The following is a 19040-nucleotide window of genomic DNA, read 5'->3' as shown; positions in this document are numbered from 1 at the left end:
GCTCACTTCACTGCTGATTATGCTGGTCTCGATTAAATCCACAGAGGGCATGTAGTCCCTGGGCCTCCTGGAACATCCAGCCACAGACTAATTAGACTGCACCTGAAGCAGTCAGTAATCAGTAAATAGTAACCAATGATAATTAATTAGTTATCAGTTATTGTAACCATTTGTTTTCAGGTTAAATATCTAACAACTACAAATATTTATCATTCCTAATAAAAGTATATCCTGGGTATCATTTTCTTTGCTCACATAGTAGGAACTTTCATGTTACATGGGAAACTTCTTCAAAAGAAGTTGTATGAAATCTCTGAGACCCAGAGTCAACTGTTAAATACTCTAAATGGGAAGGCACCATTCCTTTGAAAAAGAAATATGGATGCATGATCTACTAAGAAGACAGGAGAGACACTCATCCTATACATCCATTTTCAGTGTGTGTATTTATAACTGTATTTACTAAATGGGTGAGTAGGAGACAAATGCTTAATCATGCCACACCTCTTTTTAATTAATCCTTAATCATTGACTCACATCTACTGAATGTCCCTCAAGTGTTATTTTTTCCACAACATTTACCTTAGCATATATTTCAGCATGTGCTGTTCGTTTTATGACTTCAGAGAGGATGTGGTTATGGTTTGACAGAAAGGAAGTTTTGCTGTAGATGGGAAGATAAAGCTCAAAGCACCTACGCTGCCTTTTGAACACCTTTTTTTCTTTTTTTTAATTAACTGTCTTTCTTCTTGTGTCTCTTTCTTGGACAGGCACTCAGCACATTGGGCAGACATCCCATGTCCTGGGAGAAGACCATTTTTGGCTCAGCCATGAATAACTGTGTGCTCCTGGAGGAACTGCTTATCAAAAAATCACAGCAGAAGAGAAGGACTTCACCCTCCAACTTTAAAGTGCGCTTCTTTGTCTTAACCAAATCCAAGTTGGCTTACTATGAACATCGCCATGGGGTACGTCAGCCATTTTCTCTCTCATAATAGAGTAATGAAGGGAAGGATGAAATTTGTTAAAGGAAGGGAAGGATGCCAATGGAGGAAAGAATGACCTTTGTTAAATTTTATTAATGTTTCTGGTTTTTATTAGAGCACCATTCACTGAAAATTGCGGAATGGTCCAACTGGTCAATTAGAGCTTCTGGTCAGTAGGCATTTGGTGTGCATGGAGGAATAAGACTACCTTGCTATTTTATAGAAAAGATCTAGTTTTGTTGTAGGAATTTAGCACGGGCTGCTCTAATGGGTGTGTAACAGCTGCGTGAGTCTGTGCCTGGCAGTTCACATGAGTTCAGGGCTGACCTGGAGTGGCGTATTGCAAAGATCACAAGTGTACCCTAATTACATCCACAGTTCTCCACTCTCTCATTCTTTTCTTCAGGGCAGCAGACTAATGGCTGGTAGGAGACCAGTCTTGCATTTTAAAATAAATGCAGGTGCTACGTCCAGAGTTAGCTTCAGAAGGGATGTGATTATGAGATCCGTGCACAGAACAGGCATTGTTTCCCCAAGCTTTAATTTCCCAGATTTGCTAAATATGAAGAAAATTAGACGCCAACCTGCACACCTCATTGTGCTAAGTGTTCTACTGAAGTGAAAATTATTTCCTTCTTTTATTTATCTGGATGTTTGCTGAGCTTCATTATGGTTGTAAATAATATTGCTTCTTTTCCAAGAGTCACTGCATATGCAGTTAATCCATTATGTTTAGGCACTGTTACTGTACACAGAGCAGAACTGGGGATTGTGCTGCCTTGCTGTCCAGCACTGGCAACTTCAGACCATCTGACCTTGCTCAGTTGCAGAAAATTAAGTTAAAACTGAACCCAAAAAGAAAAGCAAAGTATGATGTGCCCTTCTCTTTTATCATAACCTAGTTGAGGTTGGATACCAGCTTTAAGGGTTAACAGTCATTTTTACTCGCAAGTTATTTTTCTCAAATATGCCTAACAAAATGTTTTTCTTGCTTTTATTTTATAGTCTGTATTTTTATTACCTCCATATTTAAATAGGATAATATTTATTGGTATGTACTGTCTATATTTGGTTTGAGGCTCTCTTTGTCTGCTACCCAAACTATCTTTCAAATGACATTATTTTAAGGTTTTAAATTCCATTATAACTATTCCACTTACTTATTCTGGGTTAAATTTTCAAAAGCTTCTAAATGATTCTGCTGTAGGTATTTAGAGAAATCTTCACAACTAGTTTTCTTTGGTGTGCTGAGTCTTGATGAACTTGAGAGTAATTCAGCATACACCTTACCTAGATACTTTTTTGGAATCACAGTAGGTATCTGTTGGCATCTTTTGACACTGAAATAGCTTGGAAAATCTGACTCGGTGACTTTCAGTGGGGCAGAGATTTCATACGCTTATATGAGTGTCTCTGGAAATTTTCTCTCCTAGTCTTCCTAAAGGTCAGTTAGGCAAGATGAGGGTTTGGTACATTATCTACTTTATGTTATATCTTATGTATTTTAAACATACACATCTTATATATGTGTAGACACATATGTGTAAACTCACATGTAATTTTAGGCCCTTATACACATTTCAGGGATGGTGGGTATATCTCTAATCACAGGGCTGATTTTTCATAACACACTGATTTTTTTCTGACACAAACTGTCAAAATCAGTTTGTTACATGAATAGAAGAATTTCACATGAATTTGAAAGAAAATAGTTTGTCCTGTGAAATACTCCCCAAACCAATCCTCAGCCTCTTCAGTAATCTTCCCCAAAATTAGACCATCCTGGTGAGACCTCCGCATGGTCAGGTCATTGCTGTTCTGGAGAGGAAAGCTTAGCACAGCCCATGCAAGCACTCTCTTATTATGTGTTGAGAACAGAGTGAACACCCAGCACCAGTTCACAGCTAGTGAAGGGAAAATTAGGATACACAGGCTATGCCCATGCCAGTGAGTGAACCGAGGAGCATGCACAGGCATTGAAATTGATGGTCTGTAGTGCTCGTTCTCTAGCGTGGGCCCTGGTACAGGTTTGGCTTTGCTCCGCAGGGACTCTCCAGACAACTTATGGGGCTGGCAGGGGTTAGGACAGTCTGTCACCATTGCCAGCTGGCAGTTTGCATGTGGTGCCCCTGCTCTGGAGGTTTAGGGCAAAGCAGTAAGGACATTGGTGTTCTCTGCCGGCTGGTTCCACTGCCGGGGAGTATCCCCAGGCATGCGTACTGCACCGTGCAGACGGGGCCAGCAACTGCCTTGGCTTTTAAATTAAATCTTTTCCAAGGGAAATCTCTGTGGATGTTTGCTGTAATAATTTTCAATGAGTTTCTTTAAGAACTCTGTACCAAACTGTCCAGTGGCTTACTGCTCGTGGAGTTCAATATTACACAGTATCCACACCTCTGATCCCCAGTCAGTCAGTGACAACAGCCTGTGCACGAAGGCAGGTAAAACAATTAGTGAACTGCTTAACCATTTGAGAAGTCCCACTGATTTCAGTTGGGTGGCTTAAACCAAAGCATATACACTTAAGTGTTACAGCCCAGGCTTATATGTTTTGCCTGTATTTAACGGAGTTTAGCACCCAGTCCCTTTCTTTGCATTTTGACACTGTGGGTATAAAAACATGTTTAAACGTTTATCATAGCAGTCCACAGCAAGGAAATAAACAGGTCAAAGGGAGACAGGGATAATTCTGTAAATCATTCCAAAAGGCATCCAGACAAGCAACATCATAAAGGCAAATTTTTGCAATAACTGTAATAGCATTTTCATCGTAACAGCCATAGCTACACAGAAAGCACTGTTCTCCTCAGCGGCCAAGCACACAATCACCATTAATGTTAATGAAAGATATTTACATATCTCATTAGGAGAATGAGCCCCCAATAACTGAAAACAATAAGAAGCTGTGTTTTCTGGAATTCATTACGCAGTGCACAATGCAGGGCTGTCTTAACATAAAGCAAAGCCCTGATAACAGGCACATGTATTCAGCCCCCGTCTTTACTAAAATACATCAGAAGTGCCTTTATTATAACATGCAAATCAATTCCACAGGCAAAAATTCTTTGTTTCCAGGGTCTGATTGTATAGTTACTGTGCATGTGAGTAAATGAGCACATGGGAGTAATAATTTTAACTATTTCAATTAATTTTATCCTCACCAGAATAACCGACAGTATGTGGTACTCTCAGGGTGCCAACACACTTGCAGTCCTGCAGAAGAAGCAGACAAGTGAATCCCTTTGGAGTGGTGTCTAGGACAGAGCTTCAAATGTCCTCACTTAGCAATCCCATTTGCCTATATTATTGTATCCTTGGTTATCATCTTTGGTACATCCTTCAGGTTAGCAGACAGGAGAGTAAAGAGAGATAGTTTAGTATTTCAGACACCAAGTAGAGGTTCTTGCAGTCTTCTGCATGTCCCATTCCTACCTGGGTGGGGACAGCTAGAAACTAGCATCTCCACCTGTGTTTCAAGCTGGCTGTACTCTCAAAGTGGCACAGATACCTGAGGCTGATGCCACACACAGTGAATAGGCCACTGTCTTCTGGGCTGGTACCAAACTAATGTGGTACCTTTACCATGACATGTTCTCTGCATCAGAGCTGCTGGTCTTGACAAGCCTCAGACCCACAGAGAGTGCGTGGATCTGTCTGTATCAACCACAAAGAAGCACTCCATGTCCCCATACCACAGTTTTCCCTCTCCAAATATAGGCATTTTGCCATATACAGGCATTCTGAGAAGTATTTCAGGGCTGGAAAAGTGTCACCTAACACCTGGGAAGTTCAGGCACATAAATATTTTTAGATTTTATATCGTCATGCACTCATGGGCTGTTACTAGTCTAGCTTTTAAAGGCAGCAATGAAAGGTGCACACAGAAAAGAACCGAGTTCCCTTTTCATTTACATCAGTACTATTCTTCCTACACTGGTCAGATGCTCAAGAGGTCACACAGCATGAGTCAGCCTTGTCCTTGGCTCTTTCATTCATATCTTTGATATTCAGATATAAAGATGGCACTTGAGTGTGTCTTGACATTTGCTTTCAGTCTCTTGTTCTGGGACAACAAAGGAATAAACTTGGCTGAAAAGCCTTTTATCAGCATCCTAAAAATGCTTCAGCCACTTCTGTTGCATTATCCACATGTTGGGTTACTTGTGACAGTCCAGCTACCCACAATAACAGAAGCAGTGCTTTGTTCCTCAGTTCAGCAGTCCGTTTTACCTTGATTATTCTACACAGAATCTGACTTGTCCATCCTGCCCTGGAAAGACTTGGCTTTTTCCCCAAGACTAATATAAATAGACTAAGACTTTTCTTCTGAAGATCTCCATTTTGGTGTCCCTGATAATTAGAGTGACCATTCATACCATTTCTCATTGCTTTGTATATTGTGAATTACCTTATCATTCATTAAACTATAATCTTCATCTAAAGTTCATTTAATTATGGTTTTAAAGACTACCTTCCAAATAGATACATATCTGAGTAGATGCATCATTCTTCATAACTTGTCATGTATTTATTAACAAGTTCTGTTTGCTTGCCAGCATTTGCAATACCATCTGTCTTCTGATGCGTATCTCCAACTAATTTATTAATAGTACACATATCACCCACTAAGAAGTCAGGCTTGGCATCTGTCTACATCACACCTGTTTCAATGAATTTTTATGTAATAAAATCAACACAACCTTAAATAAGATGGAGACAAAGTACAAACTTGTGTCTAATGTTAAATGAATCCTTTAGTACACCTCTGTAAATTTAAAATGGATTTTTTTTAATAATCCAAATTGCATTATTGGAGTTGAGGGAGGATTAAGTTCATATTGTTTGCTACAATGACCCTCATTTCTATTGTGAAATCACAGCATCATGGTAATACTGGCTGGAGGGTACTTCTTAAATTCATTCGGTTGGACGTCATGCACAGGGCCAACAACACTTGGAACAGGACTATTGCCAACACTAGAACAGGTTGCCTGTAGCGTTGACTAGCCACTGCTTGAAAGCCAAGGACAGAGATTTCACATCTTTGGGCAACCTGTTCAAATGCATCTTATCAAAGGTTTTTCTGCATATTTACAAAGTTCCTGTCTACTGTAGTTCTTGTTCATGACTTCTGCAGCACGGTTCAGGGTGATGATATTGTCTAGACAAGATTACTTTAAGCAAAAACTGGGTTGTTCTGTGTCTGGTATCTATGGACTTTCTAACTCTACAAATGTGTGGTAGAGTCTGTTAATAAAAATAACTCCTTTTTGCTGGAATAACTAATTTTATCTTTCAGAATCTGATTATAATAATTTTCTTTTTGCACTTTCTGTACATACCTGGTTCTGCTCCTGCTAGCTCTTTGCCTAGGTATTTATTGTTCTTGAATCTTTCAAGAATTTTTTAAAAATTACTTCTGAGCAATGTCTTCCCAGCAAATGTCGGATACTTCCATTTTCTTTAAACTACAAAGCTCAAGTCTTTCTTCTATTGGAGAATATTAAGGATGTTGAAAAATCTTAAACCCATGTTTTCTTTTATATCTCTAAGAAGGAAGGAATTCCTTCTACTATGAATAAACTACAATAAATATGAGCTTTCCTAATACTTACCTTTTATTAGACTTTTCTACTATGGCCATTTTTGTTTCCAGTGCCTATCTTTGCTTTATATTGCAATCAACATTGTAACTGATATTGTTGCAGTGCCTGTCGGTTGCTTTATACTCTTGCATCCTTTGTTTTTTAATGAAAAAGTGATGTCAATCAGCTGATTTAATTTAGCTTACCTTCTTCCATTGAATCCTTCATTCACAGCAATCCACTCCTCACAGTCTCTGCTAAAGTCAAGAACAGTTTTGAAGAAACTAATATAGAATTCAGTAGTTGTTCCATATGCTTTTATGTAACATAAAAGACTTATTTCCATCATATCAGAAAGCTCATTTAAAAGTTAAAAATCTTCCTTTTTCTTCTTCTGATTCTTGATAGCGCATTGATTTTCTTGTCAAACCACTTGCACTGATAGTAGGGATGAGCATCCAGATAATCATCTCAGACAGGACCTGAGATGATGTAAACATTGGAAGTGGCTTTTTCAGATTTTAAAATAGGAGCTTGGTGAAAATACTGGGTGATTGCAGATGTGTGAAGCCCTGTAAAGGGCCAAGAAAAAAGTGCTCTGATGGCCAAGCGTGCTTTTCTACCAGATGTCTTTACTTGAACATTCATACAAACAGCCCATGAAAATGTACACTTTGTACCACAGAAACCTTGCAGAAGGGCTATGGTTTCAGTTTTCCCCTGCATGTCTTCCATATTCAGCTCATGTAATTCTGAAAACTGGATATCTTGGCAAGCCTGAAGGAGTGAACAGTGAACCGGCCAACTCTTGGCTAAGTGTGCACTGTCCGAGATTCGGGTCTTCAGTGTAGCTCTATTGTCTTCTCTTGCCTTTTTTTTTTTTTTTTTTTTAAATAAGTTAGATTTTTCTGATTTTAAATTATTTTGGAGGAAATGCAACACTGGATCTGGTCTGTAGGATTTTATAAGGATAGTAGGAGTAACTGCTGTAGTAGATGTTCCCCAGGTGAACTGAGAATTTAACTGAGTAGCTTGATAACAAACTGAGATTGTATGGAACAGGCCTTGGCTATTGACATTATTGAAATTAGTTGTTGGGAGTGACACAGCATGGTTAGCAAATGGACAGCATGCAGATGGTGTGTACAGACAGCAGGCAGCTCAATTATTAAGCAGCACTGTAACATCTCGTGGACAAATAAAGTATTTACTTTCCAATGTAGGAACCTGCTGTGATTCAGCTTATTTTCTTAGGTCTGTTCCTGTGTCCTGTGCTCCAGGTAAGAGTACAATCAAGGAGATCTTTGCAGGTCCCTGGAAACATGCAAAAATAAGTCAGTGGCTGCAACTGCTCTAGTCAGGTATGGCAGCGATTGAGGAGTGCAGCAGAGTGCCTGTGGAGGAGTTCCAGCAGTGAAGCAGACACAGCCCTCCAGCTGCCTCCTCAGACTCCTAGGTGTGCTTCTCCATCTCTACTGCTTAGATGACCGGAGACAATCTTAGGCACTGTTTGCAGTTGATTTTGTCATTCAACACAATTCAATGCACTCTGCATCCAGGGTATGCCTACATCTAATGCACCTTCACATTCTTTAGATGTGGAAAAAGCTGTAAAACTTTTTTTTTTTTTAATTAAAGTAAGAGGACAAAATAGTAATGATAAACATGTGAACCAAGCAACCACATTTAGGATTTAAATATCAAATATAACAGGGCATATTGGGGGTATTAAAGCATAACACAATAGTCACAGCTTTACTAACAATCTAAGTATTATCAATTATCACCTCTTTGTGATTTTCGTTTGGAGCACTTAGTATTGGCAGGAAATGCAAAATCCCTTACAAATTTCTTTTAAAATTCAAATTGCTCAATTCTAGATTTCAAATTTTAATTTTAAATTGTTTAAATTTATTTCTCATAAAACCTCAAACCGTTGGTGTTCCTAATAAGAGAGAGAATTCCCAAATCCTGAACAATGCTAGGCTTCAGGCAAAATTTCTATCAATCCAGCAATCAACAGTTCTTAATATCCTAAGTATTAATGATAAAAACAACACATACCACAATGTCTACATAAGAGATATGATAAGGGATAGAAAATAGTTCTATCAACAGTCTTTTGTTCAGTGGAAAAACACCGTAGCAGGAAAATTACCATTAAAAATAAGTCCGCTTGTTCCACTGGTATCTCATAAGCTCCTAGTTACTATTTTCTGTGTTCTTCTTAATTGCTATCTCAGCACGAACACACGCCTATGAGAGGCCCATTGTCTAAGTAGCAAATAAACTGGAGACTCTGCAACATCATAGGCATGAGCAAAATTTAGGCAGCTCAGCAAATCAAGAAATTATTTTCCAAATTACTGCAGAAGTTCAGCAAGACTTGAAGAAAGTCATACCTGAAAGGCAGTAACATGACACTAATTTTAAAAGATTATGTTCACCAAACCACATCAAATTGAGCTTTCCACCGTTGGAAGGTGTTACGCCTTACACAACAGTTCTGCTTCACATTGATATTAATCTGCCTGCAACGAGACAGACAGGTCTGTTGGAGTGGTCTGTTTATTGTCCCATTTATTTCCTACCATGATTAGACCTGCAATGGTGCCTCTTGCCTTGAAGCCATGTACTCATACCCTCCATAAATTGACACTTTAATAGCTCAAGTAGAGCTTTAACACTGTGTGGCTATGCTAAGTATGGCTTATGCCATTATGAGGAGAAAAATCAGAGCAAGCAATGGATATATGTTCCTGTATTACTCCTAGAGCTTAATTTAAGCTCATGAGAATATGAAAGTGTGATCTCAAATCACACCAGACATCTATGAGTCAAGTGGCCTGTCTCCAGGAGTGGTTAATATCTGCTATTTAGTGTAAAACTAGAAAAGTAGCCTCAAATGTTTTCCTGGAGACTGATAGGGAATATCTAGAAGGATCTGACCATACAAACTAAGACCTTATTTTTTGCTTTTTGAACTCAGAGACAACTGGATGAGAGAAAGACCCTTCAACGCTAAACATTTTTTCAATAATTTTGAAATCAGCCTGAATTATTCTGAAGACAGGCATTTTTATGGTGGGATTTGTTGGGTTTTTTCCCATTTTATGCCAGCCTGAGCTTATTGCTCTCAGATGCTACCCAAGAACATGTGCTGAGGCAGGAGCAGCCCATGCCGCTTCCCAGCTGTGACTGTGTCCCTTTGCTCTTCACAGCTGGGGGAATATTTAAAATTGGTTACTGTGCTTTTAATAGCAACATCTTAAAATTGACACTGTGTTACTTAAGACATCCACCCCTGGGGCCCTTCAGCCTCAGCAATGGTCTGTGGGAACACAAGACCTGTCTCTGTTTTCACTTCTGTTCACTCTTAGCCCAAATCAGCTGAGTGGGAAGAATTTCTGCCTTTTTTTTTTTTTTTTCTTTTTTTTTTTCCTGTCCCATTGCTGCCTGTGTATCAACAGGGGAGGTGTTTCTGTTCTTAAAAGCAGTTGGGTCCCATAGGCACAGCTCATGATACATCTTAGCCTCCACAGTCTTCATGATGAGTGATTGATTACATACATGAAGGGGATAAAAGTGCGAAGATCCCAGGCTGAATTTACAGCACTTGAGTTCAGTAAATCCATAAATCCACCTTTCTATATGAAAGTGCAACATATTGACAGCCAAAGGAGAGCAACACAGATGGAGGCTGAGCACTGTGTTACCAGCTTTTGAAAGGGGAGTTGATTTTAATAAGAAAACCCTGCTGAAAAGGCACACGTGAAGTTCTACCTGCATTCAAGCACTGCCTTGGGGCAGCTGCATTGCCTCTGAAACTAGCTCATGCCCTGTCCTGAGCCCATTTTGACCTCTCCATCACACCATGGGGCACATCTACCACAGTCCAGAATCCAGCAGCATAAAGCTACAGTTGACGGTAGTATGAGACGGTTAAGTTGTATTATTGTTACTGCTGATTTGTTTGTTACCATACGCAGTTACCATGTCACTAGTAAGAGCTGTGGAGCGGGGTCTGGAGAGCACTCGCTGGGCAAGTATAAGCCCTCAACAGAGGTACGTCAGTCCTCTTAAGGCAGCAGTCCTCTTAAGGTCTGAGGTAGTTGTTGAACACACTGTTCTTGCCAACACAGCAGTCTCTCATTGCCACTCTAAAAATAATTCAGTGTGCATGCAAGCCTCTCTTCACACTTACACACACTTTGGTGATGGTTTCACTTGGCTAGCAGCCAAATACAGCCGCTTGCTCACTCCCCACCCCCAGGGAATAGAGGAGACAATTGGAGGGATAGGGGTAAGGAGACTCATAGGTTGAGATAAGAAAAATTTAATAATTGAAATAAAATACAACTTAAAATATTAATTATAATAATAGTAATAAATATGAAAACAAGTGATGCACAGTGCAATTGCTCACCACCTGCCGACCAAGCCTGGCCTGTTCTCAGATAATAATCCTGAAACCAAAACCACAATCTTGGAAGAGCGAGAGCCAGAGTGAGAGCCAGAGAGAGAGACCAAAACCCCACAAGAGAGAGACCCTTATTAATATACTGAACATGATGTTGTATCATATGGAATATCCTAATGGCATATCCAAGTGTCAGCCTAGCTTACTAATTTTAATAATCCTTGCTCCCTGCCTAGACTTTGTACCGGTAGACTAGCAAAGCACTAAGCCCTCCAATTTCCAGAGACAATTGAAAACATTGCTGTGTTATCAACGTTCTTCTCATAACAGTGGTGTGCAGAAGGCAAAGCTTTTGCTTTTTTGCTTTTTTTTCTCCTGCCTGTTCCTGAGGAACTGTATATAGCATTGAGAAAAGTAACCTGGCTTGGTTTCAGCACCTCAAGCCCACAGAGTAAGAAACCCCAAAATCAGCTTTTGCCTCTGTCCAGGCTGCACACTGAGCCCAGCCAGAGCAGAGGGACAGGGAGCAGGTGACAGAGGACAAGTGGGTCATGCCAAGGGCCAAGGCAGAGACCCTGCATCTACTTAATCACCAATTAAGAATGGTTCCTTCTAGTCAAGACAATAAGTGAAAATAGGGAATGAAGTTTGGCTCGGATTCTTACCAAAAAATCCTGACACTACAAAGAAGGTCATTAAATGCTTTTACTGATGGAAATGTTTATGCGGTTGAGCTTACAGCGGACTGGAATTTCCTACCTTGCTCCACCACAGCTATAAACTAGCTTCCCCTACCCTCCTACCGAGGGGAAGTGTCCAGCTGCAAACGGGGAGCAGTGGGCAAACATGGGGTCATGGATGGGCCTCATGGTGGGAGGAAGGACTCCATATCCAAGGGGGGACACAGTGGGGCTACAGAGGGGACTGTACTCCTTTCTGCTGTGAGGTGCCTCGCTGGGATGGGAGGAGCATCTGGCATTGCAAAGGAAGGGACATGCAGGAGATGGGGATGAGGTACAGGAAGAAGAGAGGTGAATGCAAACTCCCAGTGACACGGGGCAAGGAAAGCCCAGCTGCAGAGTGGAAAGCCCTTGGCAGTGACTGCTGCCGAGGAGTTTGGAGCCACATGAATCTAACTTGTTTGATACAAGTTCTTATACAACTTCTTAACCAAGCTGGTTTTATAAAACAGAGCATGCTGCCTTTCTGCCTCTCCTCCTGTGCTCCTTGAGATAAGGCTGTGCTCACCCCTGCCTTCCCTCTCCCTAGCATTTGGCCTCCCTCCCTTCCCTGTTTCCAGCACTGGTGGCTAGTTTTTTTGCCAGGGCCCTTTGGTAAATACAGTGGGGTTCATCAAAACCTTGAAGCATCCATGGAGGGACCTTCAACCTAAATGCTTGGTGCAGTGCGTTTGATGAATGGGATTCACAAACAGCAACAGCAAAGTGTTAGCCAGAAAGTAGCAAATTCCTCAGACTGTACAGCCCTGTATCTTACAAGATTGTAGATGTTCATGAAGCCTGAGGGTGCAAAGCTGTGGTCAGGAAGTATGCTCACAGCACACTTCTGTGGCACCTGCAGCCACCACTGAACCTCCCACCATGGGCTCCACATTGCTGCTCCTTCCCTCGCCCCAGACCCTGAGCTGATGAAAAGTGTTTAATTTAGTTGAGTGGCCAAGTTGCCATGGCACAGGTGAGTAGCAATGTTGGTGGCAATGTAGTCTTAGCATGTAATAAATGCCAGGTGGCTCATTCCTCAAGCAAGCATGGTGAGATGCCTTCTTGTGTTGCAGGGCAGGGCTATGTTAAGTGTACCAGACAATTGTCATAGTATCTAAGGCAAACGGGGACCATTGTGGTGATCTAGTTTATGTGGTAGACACAAGAAAGAGCTACTGGAGCTCTGTGGCAAGAGGAGGTGAAATATCAAAGATGAAGAATATAATGTGTTGGGCTTGTGATGCACCCGGCTCCATTCAGAGCTGTTAGCTCTCCTTCCCAGAACTGCCAAATTGAAAAAGACCAAAAGAAATAAAACAGGATGGACTGATCTGCAGCACACTGTGCTTCTCCTCATGGGACAGCAGAATGCCTTGGTTATCTTTCCACACGCATTACACAGTAAGACCACTGATGTTTTTTTCTGAATGACCAGCTAAAACATCTACTTAATTATACTCTGGGCAGACTGAAAACAACAAATGGAGATCTGTCAGCATGTTTTGTCATGTCCTTTTAAGAACAAGTCTCTGAGGTTTTTTGGAGACTGTTTTTAGGGGGCTTTTCCTCTTCAATTCCGTTCCAAATGACCCAGTTGCTTTTGTTGGATTGAAGTGCCATGAGGCATGACAAAAGCAGGGATATGTTTAGCTTCCAATTTCTGGGTAATGTTTGGTTAGTGAGAGGTAATTCCAGTTGCTTGTGCTGCTGTGGGACTGTAATTGCTTTCTATCAGCAAAGTCCCATCTGGTGAAGATCTGCCGAGCAATGCGCTGGCTGTGAGACACACCCTGACACTGCACTGAACTGGGAGATTATGAGGAGCTTCCGTTGCTGAAATTATGTGATTAAAAGGAGCACAGTGGGTGATGAGAGCTGTGAGATGACTGCATAAAGCTCCTTGAGAAGGCTGGACCCTGTCTTTCAGCAAAGTATCAACAAAAAACAATCTGCATTGAAAGAGCAGAGCGTGTGACTGGCATAGCATTGCTTCTTAAAGCCTCAGAGGAGGAGTGTATGTGGTTAAACCCTGGGACTTTGAAGGAATAAGATGAAGGAGGGTTCAGTGCTAGCAAAATTGAAGGGTTTTATAGGAAATAAATGGCTTTGTGTCCCATGGGAGGGCGTAGAACTCCCAGAGGCAGAACAAATGACAGAGGAGATTGTGGAGAAGAGACAGAGGAAGCCAAGTCTGGAAGTGAATAGACAAAAATGAAAGAAAACAGATGGGGAAAATGGGATGCAGTAAAACCTTCTAAGGTTTGGCAACACTCTTGATAGTTAATTGGTATTTACAGTAAGGGGTGCTTTACAGACTTGGGTTTATTGATATAAAAAAATTCCATTCCACCTCATGGAGCTATGTAGGCAGATGCTGTCTACAGGAGGTGGTGCTGGCAGTAATTCCAGAGGCACTCCTTGAACTGCAAGCAAATACAAATACAAAAATCAAATGCATCAGCAAGGTCCAGCAAGAGCAATGTAATACCACACTGTAAGAATTTTCCTCTCTTTCCTCAAGTCCAAGTATACAAAGGCAAAACACCCAGCCTGTTGTGCAAGAATAAGGTTTGAGGAGCCTTGGGGCCTCTCTGTTTTGAGGCTGTTGGACAGTACACTGTGGCAAACTTCACTCCATCTCCAGTAGCATCAGCTGCTTCCCTATTTTAGGCTAAATTTACTGATGAAAGGTAGCAATGGTCAGCACAGTGGTGGGGACGGTCCCTGCCAGCGGGGCAGAGCTGCAGGGTCATGGTGATGGAGCAAGAGAGAGCTGGAGGGTGAAGGACACAAAGAGTTGGGTTGGTGGTCCAAGGCAGGGCAAGAAGGTTGACAAAGTCTTGCTGTGTCTCAGTGATAACCCATGACAGATACAATGCAGCTGCTGAAGTTCATGCTCTGTCCCATTGACAGTCACCTGTGTTTGAAAAACAGAAGCTTTTGCATTGTTTTTGATGTTCTTAAATCTCACCGATTTCCGTCACGTTGATGCAAAGCTGAGCTGGGAGACAGCGAGTGTTTAATCCCTACTGAAAACGAATCAAAACAGGAAACCAGGTTGCCTCCGAAGGTCAAACACATTTGCAGAGAATCCTTCAGAAGCTGCACCAGATACCCAGCCTCAGCTCAGCTCCAGCCTGCCGCGCGCCGGCATCTGCCTTGCCCCGCTCTCGAGAACCTGGGTGCTGCTTGATGAGGAGCCACGGGGCGAGGATTCAGTAGGAAATAAGGGATGCCGAGCTAGTTGGGATACTTGGATGTTCTCTTCTTACCCTTTCCTAACTGCCCATACTGTTATCTAGGTATCTGGCATATGATGAATAATAATGCAGTAAAGGCTGCCAGAAAAATAGTTTTGTCAGCAAGTTTTTGAGGATATTATTTATTTCAAAATATCCTGTTATTTTTTCTTAGCTAAAAACCCAGACAAAAAAAAAGCATGGAAGTATTTTGTTTCTTGGAAAACAGATGCAGTAAAAATGTTACATTTTAAATAAAATGCATAGTTTTGAAATTCTCAGTACCCACATGTTTTTAAAATAAAATATTTATTGTTTAAATAAAATATTATTGTTTTTTCAGTATGAAACAGGAGTGTCAGTATATAACGTTTCATGAAAATAGTTCTTTTTGGTTAAAAGAGCACTTAATTTTATTGGAAGAAAAAAATAAACCCTGAATTTCAAGCAAGGGTTTTGACTGGTTCTCTAAGAATCCATGTGCTGAGTTGAAATATATGTATGTGCATATATGTATGTAAATGTGCAATCCATATAGAGGTGCCATATATGAGAATAATTCTTTATACTTTTAGATGTCTTACATAATCACTTAATTTGCTTCCGCTCCATTAAAATTAGATCTCCTGTGGACATGACAGTTTGGTCTAATTATTCACTTAATCCACACTCACTAGCATTAATCAAGTGCTTTTCTCTGTCTTTTAGAAAAAAAGGACTTTGAAGGGTTCTGTGGAACTTTCCAGGATTAAATGTGTCGAAATTGTGAAAAGTGACATCATCATTCCCTGTCAGTATAAATATCCTTTCCAGGTGAGTCTGGCCATTGACCATACTGATAGAGAAATCGCTTCATTTTGTATTTCAATAAAATTCTCCCTCACAGTGCAGTCGTTAATGAACCCAACACCAGGGTGAATAACAACAAAGGCATAAAAAGCAGATCGAGGTTTGAAATGAACTGGGGAATCAGAGACCGAGTGTTATTACAAGAACCATAAACTCTTAGACTCGTTGGTTTTCAATCAGAAAGGATCATTAGATCTTCTAATCCTATCCCATGTTTAACACAATATTCAGCTATTCCACTAATTCACGTTCAGGGAAAGCACATCTTTCACACGGGGAATCCACCCAGGGTTTTGGTCAATTGACCTGTGCAGTGTTGAAGCTAAATCCATTCACTGGCCTTTGCATCAGAAACTGGTGAGTGTGCAGCATTAGGGAGACTATGCCAGACAAGAACAGAGGGGGCTTTCAGTGATGAGATGGCTTAACGACCAAGAGGGGGACAGTGCTAGCTTTAGGATCAGGAACACATTGTCTAGTGTTAATTATTAATACATATGGGATACATATATATGGCCATTTAAACATAAATGTCACAGAATATTTGCTCAGTCATTGCAACAGCAATTCCCAATTTATTATGTTATTGCCTGTGCTGCCTTTTATCAGAATTGTATCATATTGGTGACAGTATTTTTCTTAATAATTATGGTGTATGGATTTCAGTGAATACAGGGCCATTGCTGTTCACAGATGGCTTTAAAAGAGTGAATTATTTGGACTCAGATTTGCAGATAAAAGCTAATGACTGTGACCCGTGTACAGAATAAATGTTCAAAAAGATAAACAACTTTATAAACAGACAAGCACAAAGCAAGATTTCTTTTCATTCTTTTTTCCTTTTTCTTTTTTTTTTTTTTTTTTAATTCTTGTTATCTCAAAACCAGCATCAATTTGGAGACTTGGCTTGTCATTCTGACAAATTCTGACAAATCATGAAGTAGCTGGTAGAGTTTTCTCTAAATCTTCATTGGAACAGTAAAAGTGTACATCCACCATGCTCTAATTTGAGCCCTGGAAATTGTTACCTTGCAGAGATATGAGAAGGGAGAGGAAATAATTCCCCAAGTAGGCTGGGTCAGGAAACCCTCCCTCCATCTTGGGGTGGTCCACAGCCAGGATCATAAAAATTGTCTGGGAATATTACAAAATGTTGCAAAGTTGATGTGTAATGAGCACTCCAGAAACCAGATGATCAGTGTTACAGCCCCGTTCCTGGGCATTTGAGAGCCGCGGAAAGTGCTGTCGTACGCTGCAAACAGCTCTCGATGAGCAGCCCGACAGGAAAGCTCCTGACTGGGGTTGGGTAGGAGCTGCCTGGCTGGGGGAAAGCTTGATGGGGGAACCTCAGCTGCTCTTAACTTGAGTGAACACAGACTAGAGAAGGAACAAACACTCAGATCTGTTTGGTTTTGGTCTGAATTTTCAATATCTCCAGTGCTTGTAGGAACACCAAAATAAAGTGAAGGTAGTGGCCAGTACTGGTGGATCAGTCATGATGGACAGTGCTCTGTTGAGGTTGTGGTAATCGCTCCTGCTTGTAGCACAGCTGAATTTTGTCCCACAGTCAGTTCTGTGGTATTTTGTAAAATTATATTGTCCAGGCTTTTTAAAAAATATCTTGTCTGCACCCAGCTATAAATCTTCCGTGGAACCACCAGTGGCTCATCTGGCAAGTCAACCCCTTGCAGAGAGGCATGAAATGAGTGATTTTGTGCAGTTGTGCATGCTCACAGCTACATCTTTTGGAGATCTGCTTACTACATATTTTGAAATCTGCCTTAGATTGTCAAAACATTATACAGACATAACAATAATATCAACAGGAATGGCTTTAAATGAGTGGGAATTATTCCTCCCCTCTTTTTATTTTTTGTAAAAGAGCTATAATTTATCTCTCCAAAGCATGCAAAGCAACTGAGTCACACGGTTGTCTGTGTGTGCCTGCAAGGGCTTCAGGCCAAGAGATAGCAAATGTTTCCTGTTCTTTAAACAATAATCAACATTGCCTCATCTACACCCCTGGAGAAACTTTAAAAAATAGCTGTGCTCTTTTAAAAACCTCTGTTTAAATACAGTGGTCAAAGTTTTTCAAAGCATCTGTGCATCAAAGAGAGTAGGTCCCATTTGGAATTAAATTGTTGAGATAAATATTGGAAAAGAAATATAGATTATGTGTTACAGGAAATATTAAGCCCAAATGTAGTAATCCAATTCAGTTTCTGAGTCATTTTGGTTCTTGTAGTGATTTTACTCCTTAGTCTGAAACTTCCCAAATGTTCTGTATTTCTCTTCCTTCGTTTGTTCATCATTAAGGCCAAGTTGATGAAAACAGCATCTTGATTGCTCATTGTTCATCTGTTCCAACTTCTTATTTCCCCTCTATAATCCCAGTGAAAGCTATTAAAATCTTTGAAGAATAACAGTAATCCAAATAATCTCCAGGGAGTTGCTTGAGGTTTATACTGACATAAGAAAAGCTAAATTTGGCTCCTATGTGAAGGTATCTTACAAGAAATTGCTAAGAAACAGATGTCATTTCCCCAGAGTTGCTTTAGAAGAATAAACTGCAGTCAGCGAGTAACGGGCTGAACCCTCTGCAGATTGAAATTGCTACATCTCCATTGATTTCATGGGCATTTCTTAATGGCAGAAAATTGATTTAAAACATTGCTTGTCTAGAATTCTTTCTTGATTGGGGCTTCTACTCTGTTTAACTAATCCAAAGTTAATGAGGTTAAAAAATGCTACTGAACAGGCCCTGTTACTCTACTTCCCCACATCATAATTTTGTGTGCAGTTTGTTGGTATGGGGGCTGCTATTTGTTTCCTTCAGCAATTCCTTCATGCCCAGCATGTCTGGGGTTGTCTCTAATGGCTGGCTCCCTTCTTTACTCCCCTCTCCAGATCGTCCACGATAACTACATACTCTACGTGTTTGCACCCAATCGCGAGAGCCGGCAGAGATGGGTCTTTACGCTGAAGGAAGGTAATAAAACCCCTGTGCCCACCTAATTGTTGAAGTTACTTATCCCAGACAGTTTTCTCACAAGCTGTAATGCAAAGAAAATGTGCAAGAGGAGTTGGTGTCTTATATCTAAGCATGCAAAGTGGTAATGGGGAATGAGGTTATAAAATCAAATTGCTTGTAAATTTGGCAGGTGTGTTTTTATCAGCAGTGGAAAATTTGGACATGGAATGCTTTATTTGCCTCTTTCTAGGATAAACTGTTAATATGT

At 40.6% G+C, this 19040-nt stretch overlaps 1 protein-coding gene across 2 annotated transcripts in view; it reads left to right on the top strand.

The window, feature by feature from the left end:
- The first annotated feature begins 797 nt into the window (after positions 1–797).
- Positions 798–19040, top strand: part of ITK (IL2 inducible T cell kinase) — a 32201-nt gene continuing 13958 nt past the window's right edge. The window contains exons 1-3 of one of the 2 annotated variants that reach the window (XM_010166290.1): positions 798–968; positions 15661–15765; positions 18709–18790. In XM_010166290.1, the coding sequence (XP_010164592.1) occupies positions 798–968; positions 15661–15765; positions 18709–18790 (358 nt within the window). The remainder of the gene's footprint in view (positions 969–15660; positions 15766–18708; positions 18791–19040) is intronic. The other variant, XM_029084574.1, reaches the window with a different exon arrangement.

This window comes from Antrostomus carolinensis, unplaced genomic scaffold (assembly GCF_000700745.2).
Source record: "Antrostomus carolinensis isolate BGI_N321 unplaced genomic scaffold, ASM70074v2 scaffold9884, whole genome shotgun sequence".
NCBI lineage: Eukaryota > Metazoa > Chordata > Aves > Caprimulgiformes > Caprimulgidae > Antrostomus > Antrostomus carolinensis.
Note: the sequence above shows the minus strand (reverse complement) of the source record. Positions and strands in the feature narration are given on the sequence as shown.